Genomic DNA, 16,199 nt, shown 5'->3' with positions numbered 1-16,199 from the left:
CTGCAGCCCCCCGTCCTACTGGACCCCACCCTGCAGCCCCCCATCCTACAGATCCCGCCCTGCAGCCCCCCGTCCTACAGACCCCACCCTGCAGCCCCCCGTCCTACAGACCCCACCTGCAGCCCCCCGTCCCACGGACCCCACCTGCAGTCCCCCGTCCCACGGACCCCACCTGAAGCCCCCTGTCCTACAGACCCCACCCTGCAGCCCCCCATCCTACTGGACCCCACCTGCAGTCCCCATCCTACTGGACCCCACCCTGCAGCCCCCCGTCCTACAGACCCCACCCTGCAGCCCCCCATCCTACTGGACCCCACCCTGCAGCCCCCCATCCTACAGAGCCCCGTTGTCAGACCCCGTGGGTAGCTCTAGACCAGGTGACAATGTCCTAAGCTCTGGCGAGGGCCCCTGGCCTGGCAGCTCACACCCTGGCCCCCCACAGGACAGGCCTTGAGGGGCGGCTGGGCTCCTGCCTGCGTCCTGCCAGCTGTGGCCTCATGGGAGATCCCGTGGGTGACTTGATCCAGACGGCAGGGACCTCCCGAGGGCCTGTCGCCCCTTCCCTAGCTCCTGGGCCTGCCCCTGGGAGGCAGCAGCAGAACCAGACCAGGCCCACCCGCATCTCCGCTCGCTCAAACAGCCTGCGCCGCCCCAAGCCTAGCCCCGCAGCAAGGGGCCGGGTGCTCCGGGGGACACTGCCTGGTGGTGACCGATAAAGGACGCCGTGTGCACCGCCCCAGACGCCCGCTCCGAAGGCCTCACCGTCCGATCCAACGACTCCCACCGGCCTGCGTTTCTGGAAAGAAGCCACCGGGCACGGGGGTCGGGACACCACGTCCACACCTACAGCGGCCACCGCCTGGGCCAAGAGGGGCCCCGCAAGGACTCCCCAGAACCAGGCCCGCGCAGCAGCTCACGAGCCCCCCGACCCTGCAGAGAAAGCGGCTCAGGCCCACCTCGCAGCGGGGGGGTCCACTCCAACGCTGGTGGGCCGGGCCTGGAGGCCACCGCACAGGCTCACAGACGGGCCCGGCTCGGGGGCGGGGGTCAGCAAGGACGGGGGACCCCGGGGCGGGCAGGCGGAGCCAGGGGGTCACAGGGGGCCAGCTGTCCCCGCAGGACCACGCGGGGCGGCCAGTCCTTCAGAGGAAGGCCTGCCCCCAAGCGAGGACCCCGCGGGCTCCAGCTGTGTGACTTTGGACGGGCGCCTCGGGCTCCCCATCTGCAAAATGGGCTACCGGGTACAGCAAGCCCTCTGGGGGGGCTCGGGGCAGGGGCACCCTTGGCACTCGGGATTCCCGCACGTTCTGGAAGCCAGGAGGACGGAGCAGACCCGCCTGATGAGGCCCACGCCGGGGGCGGTGTCCCCGAGTCGGCACCCGATGGGCTGGACAGGTCCCGCGGGCAGAGGAGGCTAACATGGTGCCGTGTCCCCGCAGCCCCCTGCTGTGTGCCACCGGTGGGTGCCCCCTCCCATCCCAGCCACAGCCCTCCTTCCAGCCCCCCCAGCACGGTCCACCCCTCCGGGGGACCCAAGACCTCTGCACGTGTCCCGTGGGTCCGGAACGCTCGCCCCCACTCAGCCCGGCTCCTGGGAGCCGCCGCCTCCTCCCCAGCAAGGCGCCCCGGGTCCCTGGCCCCGCTGCTGCATCCTGGGAGGGCCCAGACCCCAGCGGCACGGGAGCAAGTGGCCGCGGGCGTTCTCATCCGTGAGGATGCTCGGGGCCCTGGCTCCCACGGCCCGTCCCCAGCAGCGGGGACAGCACTTGGGCTGTGGGAGGAGGGAGGGAAGGAGCCCACGGGGCAGCCGGGCCATGTAGAGGCTCGGGGGGGGGGGGTGACGCTGTGACACTGTGGTGACGAGTGCCCAGGTCACTGTATCCTTAGGACACCCCGACCCCGCTGCCGCCCCGAGCACCCGCATCCCCAGGCACGGGAACCTGGGGGCATCTTGTTCCTCGCCAGGCGGACCCTGAGCCCACTGGGGGCGAGGGGAGGGGGGCCCCGGGGGCTGGAGATGACGGGCTGCCTGCGCCCCCACTTCTCACCCTCTCCAGTTTGGGGGGAGGAGCAGAGAAAGCCCCTGGGCGCAGCGTGCAGGGCAGGGAGGCCGCGGGGCCGAGGCGCGGGGCGCAGGGGCTGCACCCCCCGGGCTGAGGGCCCGGAACCCGCAGCGTGAACAGTTCCGTCCAAAGGAACAAAAGGGGCGGTTGCGTAACCGAGGCCAGATTTCCAGGAAGCAGGGCCCCGGCCGGCGGCGCAGGGAGCAGGCCCCGGTGCCCGGGAGGGAGGCGCCTGGAGCCGCGCGGGCACACGGAAAAAATAAACTGAAAACCTCGTTCAAAGGCAACAGCCAGCCCCGTTCAGCTGACACACCTCAGGGCAATCACGCCCGCCCTCCCCAGCCGCAGGCAGGGGTGCAGGGGTGCAGGGGCCCGCGCCTTCCCGGGCGGCCTGACCTTGGAAACTGACGCCTCCCTCCGTGACTCAGTTTCCTCACCTGGGAAGTGGCACGTAAACATCCGCGGCCCCACGGCGCCCCCCGGGACACGAGACGCCCCCAGGCAGCCTTCCCGGGCCCGGGCAGCCGGCCAGCCCCACCGAAGGACGACCCTGGAGGCAAAGTCACATCGGGAGGCGCACCCTGAACTCCCCTCCAGACCCTCAACCCCCAGCAGCAGTTGCCATGGAACCTGGGGGGGGGGGGACCTGCAAGGCTCAAGCTAGGAAGGGAAAGAGCAGGCAATCCCGCGCTCCCGACACCCGGCCGAGATCCTACCTGTGCTCGTTTGTCCCCGACACCCAGATTCTGGGGCTGCAGGCTGGGGTGCACCATATGGAAGCAGGACATGGCGGGAGGGGGCGCTTGCTGGGGGCCGGGGCCCGGGGCGGGGCAGGGGGCACAGAGCTCTCCCTGGAGCCTGGGGTCCCAGGAGGGGGACCCGGGGGAGGAGCGTCCGACGCGGTGCTATGTGGAGCTCCTACGGCCCCTTGGCTGCGGAGCGGGGACAGGAGCCCATGGAGCAGAGGCGCCGGCGACACCCCGGGTGCCAGGAGCATGCGGCAGCCCCGGCCCGCAGGCCCCCAGCGGGGAACTCACCAAGCTGCCGAGGGGCCCTGCCCCGCTCCTTCCCGACCACGCCTGGCCTCCCACCGCCGGCTCCTTCCCTGTGCCCTCTCCCCGCCCCTGGCAGCAGGTGGGTGCCCGCCCCCACGGTTGGGGAAGTCTCAAGGGCAGCGGCGCCCGCAGGCACGCCCAGCCCACAGCGGCAGCACGCATGCCTGCACCAGGGCACGGCCCGGGGCCCTGCACCCCCCACCAGGCAGGGCTGTGTCCTCAGGGGGACACCCACCCTCCGGGGAGCCGAGCTGTCGCGGGGGGGGGGGGGGGGCACCCAGGGTCTCCACCGTCCAAAGGCCCCGCCCCTGCCCCAGCCCGGGCAGCCTGGATTGACTCCCAGGCGGGCAGGTGCGTGGCCTGCACCCGGAGCCCGGCAGGTGCCTGGCGCCCTCCTCGCCCGCACCTGCCCTCCGCCCCTTTCTGTTCGCGCCAAACCCAGAAGTGACCACAAAAACAATGCCGAGGTGCGGCGCCGGGCCAGGGGAGCAGCAGGCTCGCCCCGAGTCCCCGGGCGCCCAGATAAAAACACAGACGGGGCTGGGCATGCGTCAGATACGCCAAGCCCGTCGCTGGTCGCCCAGGGTCGCCAGAGGAAGGGCCCGCGGCAGGGCACAGCCCCCCCCCGCCCCGGTCAGCACCGGCAACCGGCCGGGTTTCATCAGTAGCCGGTCGCGCCCCTGGAATTCAGGGGGCAGCCTAGTGGGCTCACGCACAACCACGCCTCACGCACGCGTACTCGTGTCTTGATCGATCGGAGCGTCACGGGAACTCCTCTCCCCCTGGAGGACGTGGGCCCCCCGGGCACTCACCACCCCACCCTGCCCCGGGCCTCCCACGCGGGGTCCCCCAGCACGATGAACCCGCAGCTCCCAGAGGGCGGGAGGACAGGCCTCAAGAGCCACAGCAGGGCACCAGCGGCGGCAGGGGCCAGTCCCGCTGCAGGAACACTCGGAGCCTTTCCTGGAACAGGAGGTCCCCCAGGCGGGTGGCAGGGCGACCGTGTCCCCGAGTCTGCGGCAGCGTTAACCCTGGGGCCGCGCATGTGCAGGTAGGAGTGAGCACCCGGCTGCGGAGCCTGGACTGAGCGATGTGGGGGCGGCGGCCGGGGCGCTGAGCACGCACCCCCCGCCCCTGCGTGTGCAGACGGGAGGGTGTCGGGCAGGGCGGAGGGGCCACCACGGCAGGGCCAGCTGAGACCGCGCGTGTGGCCCGAGGGGCATGTGCTTTGTTGGCAGGCTCCGGTCTTGCCACCGAGGCTGTCACAGGGGCCAAGGGACGGGCGGGGGTCACATGCAAGAGGAGAGGGATGCACGGCGCCCTGGGGGCTCAGTGGGCTGAGGGAGGAAGGAAGGGAGGGAGGAGGAGGGAGGGAGGGAGGAGGGAGAGAGGGAGGGAGGAGGGAGAGAGGGAGGGAGGAGGGAGAGGAAGGAGGAAGGAGGAGGGAGGAAGGGAGGGAGGAGGGAGGAGGGAAGAGGGCCACCAGGCGGCCTGAGGACCCACCATCAAGGCCTTATCAGCGCATTGATTCCCCATCCTACCGTCGCCCCGAGCAGCAGACGTTCCCATGCCCAGGACGCGCACGTGGGCCCATTCCCAAGCGAAACCACCAACAAAAAGCACAGAAATGCAAACCCAGCGCGTCGTGGGTACACGTCAGGGGGGACAGCAGCTCACGCCGGGCAGGAGGGCTAAGGCTGCACCCCTGGGTCGCCCTCGGGGGGCATGGCCCGGGGACGCACGGATGCCAGCAAGGCCCCGAACGGGGAAACACGAGATGCACGAATACGGAGGCTCGACCGCGGCCGGGTCCACGTGAAGCTGTGGGCCACGTGCCGTGGATTCCCGGAAGCACGGTCTGCAGAAGCACACGACGGCCCAGCCCAGGAGTGTGTGAGTGTGCGACGCTCCTGCGGGCGCTGGGCCCTCCCCCCCGCAGGAGGCCACGGCCGCTCTGGACACCCCCGGGCCCCCCGCCCGCCGGCCCCACTCGTCACGCGGCCTCCGTCAACACTTCAGGAGGCGTCCCCAGAAGAGAATCGGGGGGCTTAACCCCGGGGCCCCCGAGGCCGGCGCGCGGCTGCCCGACGCTCACCCGTCCCGGTCTCCCGAGCTCTGGCTTTGCGTGTCTGGTCATATATCCCACGGGCTGTCGGTGGGTCAATCAAGGTCGCCGAACGTCCGCTCGAGGCCTTCAGGACAGAGCGCCGCCTCCCGCCGCAGGGTTTCTGGGGACGATGGGGGCAGAGTCCGAACCCCGCAGAACGGGCCCCGCGGGAGGCCGCTGACCTCCCGGCCCTGCGCTTCCCGTAAGGGGGTGTCCGGGCTTGCTGTGGTTCTGCTCTGACTCCTGGCGGGGCCAGGCCAAGGGGCAGCCTCCCCCCCCCCCGCCCCCGCCCCCGCCCCCGGCCAACTTCCCTGGACCAGGCACATGACCCCGCCAGCTTCCTTCTGCGCCCCGGGAGGCCACGCGGGGTCACGGCCCTTGGGCTACTTGCGGTCTGCAACTTGGCACATCTAAACTCTTTCACTTTCTCGCGAAAAACGGCCTTTAAACAAAACCTTCCCTCTTAGCCTATTTTGTCGAGCTGTTTCTCTCTATTCGCCAGTTCTCAGCATCCCCCAAAGCACCTAACGGAAGAGTCGGGTTTGGGTTGGTTTTTATTTTTTTCTTTCTTTTCTTTTTCTTTCATTTATTTATTTATTTTTTTGTAGGATCTTTATTCAAAATCTGTTGCAGACGCCAGAAAGTGGCGTCTGGGGGATCCCTGGGTGGCTCAGCGGTTTGGCACCTGCCTGTGGCCCAGAGCGTGATCCTGGAGACCCGGGATCGAGTCCCGCGTCGGGCTCCCGGTATGGAGCCTGCTTCTCCCTCTGCCTGTGTCTCTGCTCCCCCCCGCCCTCTCTCTCTCTGTGTCTATCATAAATAAATAATCTTTAAAAAAAAAAAAAAAAAAAGGAAAGCAGCGTCTGGACCCAAAGTCAGAGCTGACCGGCCTCCTAACGGGATTCGGGTGCACCTCTGCACCCTCCTCGGGCAAACCCCAGGACAGGCCACCACGCGCCTCGTGGTGGGACCCGCAGGCCGGGGCCAGCATGGGGACAGCGCCCGGACCCCGCTGCCGGGAAACAAAGAGCGAGCAAGGTGCCAAGCCTCTCCCCAAACCCGCAAGAGCCCTCGGGCAGCCACACAGGACGTTCCTCATTCTCTCTGCACACACGGGTCCCCGGACAGGACGCGGTTTCCGCCGAGGATGCAACTTTCTTCCTCATCTTTCACGGAACCACGTCCCGGTGCTCGCAGGAAGATAAGTCGCAAGCAGAGCCGCCGTACGGGTCCCGGGAGAGCAGGACGAGGTGGGCAGAGCGGGGAGGCCGGAACGGCCCTGGCTCCTGACTCTCGGGGTGAGGGTGCCCCTCTGCACACAGGGTGCGCCCCACATGGGGGCGGCCCCCCAAAGGCTCCGAGGCACTTGGGCGACCCGAGGGACACAGCTGCCTGAGGCCCCAGGCTCCCTAAAAAGATGCTCCAGGGGAGGCTGGGACACCCCAGACACACACCGGCAAGCCCCCGCCCTGACACGGAACCAGAGTCTTCTTCTCTGGGGCAGATTCCAGCCTGTGGACCCGGGGACTTGCGTTCGCTGGAAAACACCTCCTCAGGCCCTTGCCCGGGAGACGAGCTGCCGGGCGAGCGCGGACGCCGGTGGGACTGAGCACCCGGCAACCCGGGAGCGGGCCCGTGGGCGCCAGGCAGCTGGCGGCAGGGGGCCGGGGCGCTGGCAGCCCACGCCGGACAGGATGGACATGGCGCGAACCGTCAGCCGCTCCCGGACACCAGGCCGACATGTCCCTGCACCCGGGGCCCGGCCGCCGGCAGCGTGTAGCTCACCCCGGCTTCGCTACGGCTCACTGTGCGAGGCTCAGCGCGGCTGGGGGGTCCCCCTTAATTTGGGGAGGTTCCCAGAGGGCCCGTGACCGGCGGCCTGGGTGCGCCAACCCGGAGCGCCTTTCCCCGGGGCTCCCACCGCGGCTGCAGAAGCCCCAGGGCCGGATGTTAACTTTAGGTGCAGGAGAGAGAACGGGAAGGCCGCGGCGAGCGTGGACCAAAGTCTGGCCTGTGGTTAGATCCAGGCGGGGCGGGGGCCCGGTTTCCGGGGAAATCCAGGACGCCAGGTCTTGGAGATGACCCTGCCAGCAGCTGCAGACGGAGCCAGGGGCAAAGGTCACTGGAAGAGTGTCCCCCCACCCCCCCCCCCCCGACCCCGGCACCCCCCGCCTTGCACTCACGCGACCCAAGGCCAGGCAGGCCCGGGCAGCGGCCAGGGCTCCCGAGGCCTCCCCGCGACAGCGGAGGCCGGTTCCCAGCCCCGGGGCCCTTCAGAACCAGAGCTGCTCCTTCTGCCTCCCAAACCCCCGCCCCTGTTCCTCTGCATGGCTGCAGCTTCGCCCACGTGCAGGTTCACGGGGGACGCGTCACCCCCCGGGCGGCCCCACCCAGAAGCGCCCTTGGGAGGCACCGGGAGGGACCCCTGCGCTGCCGTCCTGGCAGCCACACGGCCAGGAAGGCCATGGGACCGCGCACCTGGGCGGGCTCCGAGTGGGACAGACCCCGCCAGCCACCACCTCGCACCCCTGACCTGCTCCCCTCGGCCCCAAGGGCACGAGTCCGGCCTAACCTCCCTCATCCTCATTCCAAACACAGCCACACCCCGGTTCCAGCGCACGCGTCACGCCCCACCCACGGGGGCACCGTCCACCCGTGCGCTGCCTCCCCGGACTTGCTGCCTGTCCCAGGAGCAGGTGTGAGGGCGGCCGCCCCGTCCCCACCTGCTTCACTCCCCCCAAGGGCAGGTCGTCGGAGCAGGTGAGGCGCAGTGGAGCGAACGGGAACCTGAGCTTGGCGGGGGATCCTGGCTTCCCCGCCGCTGCCCAGGGCCCCCGCACCGTAACTCGGTCCCAGCAACACTGCCCCCCGCGGGGAGCGAGCCTGCACCCAGGTCGTGGCCCAAGGGAGCCTCAGTGGCACAGGGCGGTTCCCAAAACCCCCCCCCCCGCCCCCGCTGAGGACGCCCGGCAACCCTCCTGGAGCCCCTCCCGGAGCCGCAGAAAGATGAGGGCCCCACAAGCTCCAGCCTCACACCACCCCTTCCCGGCGCGTGACCGTGGGCCGGCCCGAGCCTGATGCTCCGTGTGCTCGCGATGCGTCCCCAGCCTCCCCGAGACTCAGTTTCCCTCCCTCCATCCACTCCACACGCCCCTTTAAACTGGGGTGCCCTCGGGGCTCCTGCGGTCCCCGTCCTGGTGAGCACAGGTGAACCGGGCCACGGCTCCTGCATCACCGACGTTTCCAGGTGAGAGTCTGGGCAGCGCTCGCTCGCGTGTGCCTTTATATCCGGGTCCCCCTCGGCTTTTACTGAACCACAGGCATCGAGTGTGACCGAGTGGAAGGCCCCCGCTACCGCCCGCAGGACTCCCGAGGACTTCCCGGGCCTCCGGAAGATCGCGGACCACAGAAGGAGGACGTTTGCACGTCTCTGCTGCCCGAAGCAAGGGAACGTCATTGCCACTGGCGACTGTGCCTCCGTGGGATGCACAGACCTTGGCGGGGCAGCCCGGGTGCAGCCACATGCACACGCACGCTCCCGGGGCCCGTGACTTCCAGAGAACACAGGCCTCCCCTCACCAAGCAGCGCCTGCGCCAGTGCTTCGAGGCGGGCCGCAGCGAGGAAGTGGTCGGCACCCAACCGCCCCGCACGTACCAGGGCGGGGGCAAGGAACTCGCGCCGAGGCTGCGTGGAAGGGGCCGGTGGCAGAAGCCAAGGCCTCCAGGTGCTTCCGCGAACCTTCGAGGCAGAGCCCGCACCCACCATCTGCCACGCGCAAGCCCGAAACCGATGCTTCCAAATCCTGCGATAAGGGAGCGACGTGACAGGGGGTTCCTTCCGCGTCTCAAGGTCCCGGTGCCCCGCTCCACGGCATCGCTTCCTGACTACCCGGGGCCTCTGGGAAATTCCGTCACGGCCCCTGGTGAGGGATGTGACTCGTGACTCAGGCAGCGGCGGCTCACGGGCCACGGGTCCCGACAGTCACGCCGTCCTGGTGTTGACCTCCCCACCCACCACCACTTCCTCCAAGTGTGACTGGAGGCAAAGCAGAACCAACAAGGTCCGAGAGCACGTCCGCACGCGCATGCATGGCACACAGGTGCACACGCCAAACACGCATGCACACGCAATGCCGTACACACACATACACAGGCACACGCCATACACGCACATGCACATGCCACACACATGCCATACAATGCACACGCCGTACACATGCACAGGCCTATACTGCACACGCCATACACATGCACATGCCGTAGACATGCACACGCCATACACATGCACATGCCGTAGACATGCACACGCCATACACATGCACATGCCGTACACACGCACACGCCGTAGACACGCACACGCCGTACAGACGCACACGCCATAGACATGCACACGCCCTACACACGCACATGCCGTAGACATGCACACGCCCTACACATGCACATGCCGTACACACGCACATGCCGTAGACATGCACACGCCCTACACGTGCACACGCCCTACACATGCACACACCGTACACACGCACATGCCGTAGACATGCACATGCCATACACATGCACACTCCGTAGACGTGCACACACCGTACACATGCACATGCACACACCATGCACATGCACACGCATTCCATATACGCACACACACAGGTGCAGCTAACAGGACCCAGTCTGGAAACTGGCCTCAGCCTGTGTAACCTGACACCTGATGTCACCTGTGACAGAAACCGCCCATTGTCTTCACTTTAATTAAACAGAGAAGTCTGTAAATAGCCGCCTCAAATTTCAGAAGCTATTCTACACCACCTGTGCTCCCGCGGGAGAAACCACAATGGCCAAGCACAAACAATCCGGGCGTGAGCACCGGGGGCCAGGGAAGGGCTCGCACCTGCGTCCCCTGCAGACGCTGGCAACGCCCAGAGCACCTGACACATGGCCACCACCAGGCGGGGACACGGCCTCCGTCATAGGCAGAAGCCACTCTGAAAGAATGAGCTTCTCGGACGCAGGGCAGCCGCACTGGCCCCTGGCGTCATCCCCGGGCTGAGGCCACCGTGTGCTGCCCGGGAGCCCTGGCCACACCCAGGCTAGTTCACATCTGCGCAGTGAAGGGCATCCTGGTGAAAGCCACACCTGCACCCGGAGAGCGCCCAGGCCCGTTCCTGCGCCGCTGCGACGGACACTGGCTGGACGCTGACAGTCGAGTACAGACGGGGCGGGAGAAACCGGCAACGCCGTGCCCGGGGCGTCAGCGACAGCCTCAGTGGACAGGCCTGCAAGCCACCTGCCTGCCAGAGGTCGTGCACCACCCGCGCCCCAACCCGGGCTCCCCGACGTCTCCCAGTAGGGCTCGGGAGGAAGGGGCCCCCTACGTGTCTGTCGCAGGACCTGCACCCTCAGGGAGCAGATGGCACGCTCCGGAACCCATCAAACCGACTGTCCCCGGCCAGATGGCAAGAGAACAATGGTCAGAAACAAACCTGCAGAGGCCTTGACCACCCCCTCGCATCCGCGGCACGAACAAGGCTTTCTCCCGTGTCTCCCGCGTGCCCAGCCAGCGGCCGAGACTTCGCAAGCTCCGTTCCATCAGCTCCTCGCCGCCACCCGCCCAGGGGTGGGGGCCCAGGCGCCAGAGGACTGTGTGCAAGGTCCTGCGGTGACCTGCGTGGGCCGTCCCCTGACGCTGACCCCAGGCTTGCAACCACTGAGGTGTTCAGCCCAAGCCACGCATCCGGCACCATCCCCCTGCCCCTCGCCAACAGGCCGACTCTCCGGGCCCCCCTTGTCCACGGGCCCCCAGGAGGCTCAGCCCGTGTCGGACCCATCAGCCAAGTCAACGCTGACGAAGGCCAGGTCGCCTCCTGCAACCAGCCTGCCAGCTGGGGTGTGAGGACTAGTCAAACTGCACACCCCACTTCATCAACCCCTGCAGTAACCGGAAGAAAGATCTGCAGCAGAACATCCTAGAACAACGGCCACCAGGGCGACAGCCCAGGGTTCAGAGCGTGTCCCAAACGCCCCACACGGTCCCAGGGACCCCCCTGCCCCGCAGACAAAGCTGCTGTCGGGGTGTCAGGTCACCAGGTCAGGCCCCAGCATGTGGCCAGGTCCGCTGGCAGGGCCCATCACCGCCCCAGAACCGACCCAGCGGCTCATGGGCTGAAGGAGCTGAGCCGAGGTGTTCAGGAACGTCTCGGGAGGGAACCTGGCACCTGGGACATCTATGGACCCGGTGAACACCCGGCCGGGGGGAGGCCTGGGGGCGGGAGGGGGTGGACAGACGGCAGCTGGACCTGGGGCCGCTCGCACGGCTGCAGCAGGGGGTGTTCACAGCCCGGAGCCCACGGCCTCAGGTGGCAGGAAGGCGGCCACAAGCTCCCACACCTGAAGACTGACGAGTTGCCACGAGCATCAAAGACCGAGCATGGAGGGGAGGCCCAGGGGCTCACCGAGGACACGGGGCCAGGGCGCCCGGGGCCGAACCTTCGCTGGGTGTTCCCCACTTCCACGAAGGCCTCCTTGGGGTGTCCAGGTCACCCACCTCTGCAGGCCCCTAGGACACCGTGACACGAGTCACCTCGTGGCCACGTTCCGCCCCGAAGGAGACGGCCCGAGACCCCTGCGGTCACGGAGGCAACCGACTAGGAAACCCAGGCTGACGTCCGGGATCAGGAAGACGGACGTTTCAGAGGCAGACCTGGCTCTGACCACTATGGAACGAACGTGTGCAGATGGCCGGCAGCTGAGCCAGGCGTGGGTGCAGAGGCCCCGTGAGCGCAGCAGCGGGTCCCGTCTGAGGCCCCAAGGGAGCCACGTGGAGGGAGGGACGAGCTGGCAGCCCGGATGCGGCAAGGACTCACCTGTTCCAAGCGCCCCTGCGCACAGCGGCGAGTCACCACCTAAAACGAGAAGAAACAGGGTCAGCAGACGGGCTCCCAGGAGAAGCCGCGTGTCGTCGGCTAGGGCCCGGCCCCGACGCCGAGCCCCCGGGACCCCCTGCTCACGGCCACGATTTCCGCATCACAGACGCGCAAGGCCCTGCAGCTAAGACAATCCCGACCATGTTCTCGGCTTTTCCAAAGTCCAGCTGTTTTTACAGCATTTTGTGACAACCCTGGAGCCTTCTGCAAAGAGAAGCGGCCTGTGCTCCTAGGCAGACTTTGCAGATTTTCCTCTCCCGGGAGGGGACTCCCAGGCCAGGAAGCTGGGGGCCAGCGGGAGCCCGGCCATGACCGGGAGATGCAGGCCTGCCAGTGGCCTTCAGGCGCCCCCACGGCCACACCCCGAGCTCGGATTCCCTACGCAGTGGACGCCTGCCCTAGATCCCTTCCTGCGAGTGGAACGGAGTCGCGCGGGGGCTCAGGAGGCCGAGCAGGGGAGGCAGGAAGACCGTGGGCACACAGACGGCCGGCGCGGGGCAGGGGCTCAGGCTCCAGGACCTGCCTCGGTTGGACCTGGGGGCGGCTCACACCTGCCTCAGTTGGTCCTGGGGTGCCAGGACCCTGACACCTGCAAGCGCTGCCTGCACGGGCCCCTCGCACCCCCGTCTTCAAAGCAAAAATGTGCACAGCAAAGGAGAGACCCCAGGGACCTAGCTGTCCTCGCGGGCTGCCGTGGGCGGCAGCGCGACCTTAGCTCCCGCCATGCGGACTATTTATAGCCGCGCTGCTTATCTTAGCAGTTCCTCAGGGAACATGACACAGGGTCATTCGCTCGTCTGGGACACACATTGCTCCAGCAGGACACTGACTCACACCCTCGTCTGGGGCAGGGCCCCGTCGCCGGCACCCACCCGCTCCCCCACCCACACCCCTCCACGCCCAGAACCCTGACCCAGGCCCGGCCTCCCGGCTCTGACCCCCCACCCCCCAGGAAAGGGGCACGTCTTCACGACACGCGTGTCCTCAGCTCCACACACGTAGGTGTCACAGCTTGAAGACTGGGGGAGGGGAAGTGTGAACAAATAAACATAAAGCCCAAAAAAAGTGTCTCTGGAAATACGGGAAGTTACGGGCAGGCGCCCTCAGGGTGGAGGCGGCCGGACAGGCAGGCCCCGGACACAGGACACGCGCTCGGTCCGCGCCTGCCAAGGCCCTGCAAGCGGCTGGGGCACCTGACTTTCTGCATTCCGTGCCAGGGACAGTATTCAGCGATTTAAAAACAAAAAAAAAGGAAAAGAGAAGACACAGAGGAACCCCAGTGCCTGTCGCCAAGATAAAGAAGCCAGTGAGGCCGCTGCAGCGTGAGTCCAGCTCCGGCGGAGGCAGCACTGCAGGGACAGTCGGGGGACCGGCGGGGGCCTGGGGCGGGCGGGGGGTCCCCGGGGCGTGGAGTGTGCTTCACAAGCGCGGCCTGTGTGTGCGCCGGCGGCAGGCCCACAGGAGGCGCGGCCCGGAGAGGAGCCCATGGCACAGGGGGGCGTCACCGGACGCCCTGGCCCCACGACCACTCCTCTGACACCGTGGACGCCTGGTTTGGTAACGGGGAGACCAGGAGGGAGACCAGAGTTCCGGCCACTTCTCCGTGGGCCTAAACCACCCTCAAAAATAAAGTCTGTCCCTTCCGGGTCCGTTCACTGTCGGGAGCGTGCTTGTCGCTGTGCAAAGGGAGCAGTGCCAGGCCGCGGCCCCACGCACGAGCCTCTTAGGGGTGGCCACCAGGCGTCCCATCCAGGGAGCAGGGGAGTCTGAGTCACCCAGGCACCCACCGCCTGTCCCCAGGGTGTCCTCGGGGAGCAGGCCCCGAGCCGGGACTCCCGGGGGCCTCTGGTCTCCAGGACCGACCACAGCCCCATGGCCCGTTCCCACCCGCACGTCACAAAACGCGAACAGGAAACGTCCAAGGGTCCCGGGAAGCTGCAAGTGAGCTCGCACCCGGAGCCGCCCCGTTCGGAAAAGACAGAGCGGCCCAGGGAAAGCCTCCCGTCGCCAAGGGGAGAGCAAAGATTCACGTCAAGAACGGCGGACACGGGGCGGCCCAGGTGGCCCAGCGGTTTGGTGCCACCTGCAGCCCAGGGCCTGATCCTGGAGACCCGGGTTCGAGTCCCACATCGGGCTCCCTGCAGGGAGCCTGCTTCTCCCTCTGCCTCTCACTCTGTCTCTCTCATGAATAAATAAATAAAATCTTTTTAAAAAAAAGAACGGCGGACACTTAATTCGCAGACCATCATCAGGTGGGCACCACGGGCACGTGTTCCTCGCACCAAAGCCCAGGCCGGGAGCCACATGAGGACGCGCTGGTTGCGTGTCAGGCTTCTCCCGGGAATCAGGGGCTGCCGTGGGAGGGTGCAGGCCGCCCGCCTTGTTCCTGGGACATAGGCCGTTATGTCCTGGGCGCCCGGGGACTCCCTGCAGCCCGACAGCCTGACCAGGGGCCCGTGGCGCGGCTCCAGCCTGTCGCCTCCTCCCCCTGCCTGGGGCCGGCCCGCCCGCCCCTCGGGACCGAGAGGCCAGGTAAGCTGAGCCATAGGGGCTCAGGCCGGGTCAGCACCAGCCCCGCACGCTCACCTGCTCTCTATCCCCGTCTCGCTGTGACCTCAGCTCACAGGCCCAGCGGCCCATCTGCCGTCCCTTCACCAAAGGAAACTCAGTGTCGCTAGACCGCTTCCAGGCGGGCCCGGCTCCCCGGCATGCAAGGGCGGACGCTCCTCGGCATCGGCTTCTGCAGGCGCCGATCCTGCCTCCCCAGCGGAGCCAAAACACGGCAGCACCTGCCTGGCGATCGGGGACAGCAGGCGGGCCCCGACGTGGCGACGTTCCGGGGCCGTCCTACAGCAGGACAGGCGCTAGGAGAGGACAAGGCAGCGGCCCGGGGGCCCGGGTGGGCCTCCTCGCCGGTTCCCTCCCGCTCTGGAAGGCGGCCTGAGCGAGCAGAGTCCAGGGGAGAGGCCACAGGGGACAGGGCGGGCTGGCGGTACCAGCGCCCCTAGTGGCGATGAAAGCCCCAGAGAGGTCCCTGGGAGGTCGGCTCCAGGATCACTTTATGGCCTGGAGGCAGCTGCGTTAGGGGAAGTCACGGTAACCAAGAACAACCCTAAACAAACAGGACTGCGCCCGGCCACACCTGGCTCCGCTGCACCTGCAGCCCAGTGGTACTGAGCGCTGCCCGCAAGCCAGCAGGTGGGCGGGTGACCGGGATGGGGGGGGGCTCGCACCCGGAGCCCCTGCGCCCCGGGAACGGGAGTGTGGGTGTGAGCGCTGGCGGGTCCACGCGTGACCCAGATGGAGATGGAGTGTGCACGCTCACACACAGCCCCGGCCTGTCCAGGGGCTCGGCCCACACCCCCGGGGGCTGACCCAGGCCGGCGGCTGAGGCTCCTCCTCCGGGGGAGTGGGCAGGACACGGCCCCTCTGTCTACTTCTGGAAATTACGGTCCTGGGAGAGAAATTACAGTTCATTCCCCTCCACGCTCTACGGAGATCGTTTCCTTTCCCCTGGCCCCGCACGCAACGAGCTCAGCTCTGTTGTCAGTGCTTACTGGATTTTGGCTTTGAAGGAAGCCCCAAGAAGCAGAACGCGTGCGGCGTTCCTGGAGCACATGTGGACGACCGAGGCACCGCGCGGCCACGTGCACACTGGAGGGTGATGCTCATGGACCATCCCGGTCGCACTGGGCACGAGTGAGTCCACAGCCGGGTTCTGGATAAACACGAGACGGTTTTATTCGCCCGTTACATAAGATGGAGCAGAGATAAAAATTCCATTTTGTTTCTAAGCATTGTTACTGGTGATCAAATATGGGGGGCAGAGCGATGACAGGAGGGGAGCCCCTGTCCCCGGCGCTGACATTCGGAGAAGAGCTTGGATTCCACCCACGGCGGCCAGAAGCGAGCCCCACAGCCCCGGCACCTCAACGGCACCTGTTTCCTCCGGGTCCGGGAGGCGGGAGCCCAGGATTCACGCGTGGCACAGCCGGTTCCCCGCCCCTGAGCCTCCGCCTCTGGTGTGCCCATGGCCGTCCCTCTGTGTGCATGTGTCCCG

General features: G+C 67.5%; 1 protein-coding gene across 21 annotated transcripts in view; it reads right to left on the bottom strand.

The window, feature by feature from the left end:
* The window catches only part of TNS3 (tensin 3), a 157,133-nt gene that overhangs the window by 91,349 nt on the left and 49,585 nt on the right, over positions 1 to 16,199 (bottom strand). For 14 of the 21 annotated variants that reach the window (XM_025988004.2, XM_072762775.1, XM_072762774.1 and 11 more), the window contains one exon: positions 12,080 to 12,118. Coding sequence is in view for 13 of the 21 variants with exons in the window: in XM_072762764.1 (XP_072618865.1) it covers positions 12,080 to 12,118 (39 nt within the window). In the remaining 8 variants the exon portion in view is untranslated. Of the gene's footprint in view, positions 1 to 2,779; positions 2,867 to 3,100; positions 3,140 to 5,213; positions 5,347 to 12,079; positions 12,119 to 14,725; positions 15,077 to 16,199 lie in introns of those variants that run through there. The other 7 variants (XM_072762768.1, XM_072762770.1, XM_072762771.1 and 4 more) reach the window with 5 other exon arrangements.

The sequence above is a fragment of the Vulpes vulpes genome, chromosome 7 (assembly GCF_048418805.1).
Source record: "Vulpes vulpes isolate BD-2025 chromosome 7, VulVul3, whole genome shotgun sequence".
Classification (NCBI taxonomy): domain Eukaryota; kingdom Metazoa; phylum Chordata; class Mammalia; order Carnivora; family Canidae; genus Vulpes; species Vulpes vulpes.
The sequence above is the reverse complement of the archived record's forward strand: the minus strand, read 5'-3'. Positions and strand labels throughout refer to the sequence as shown.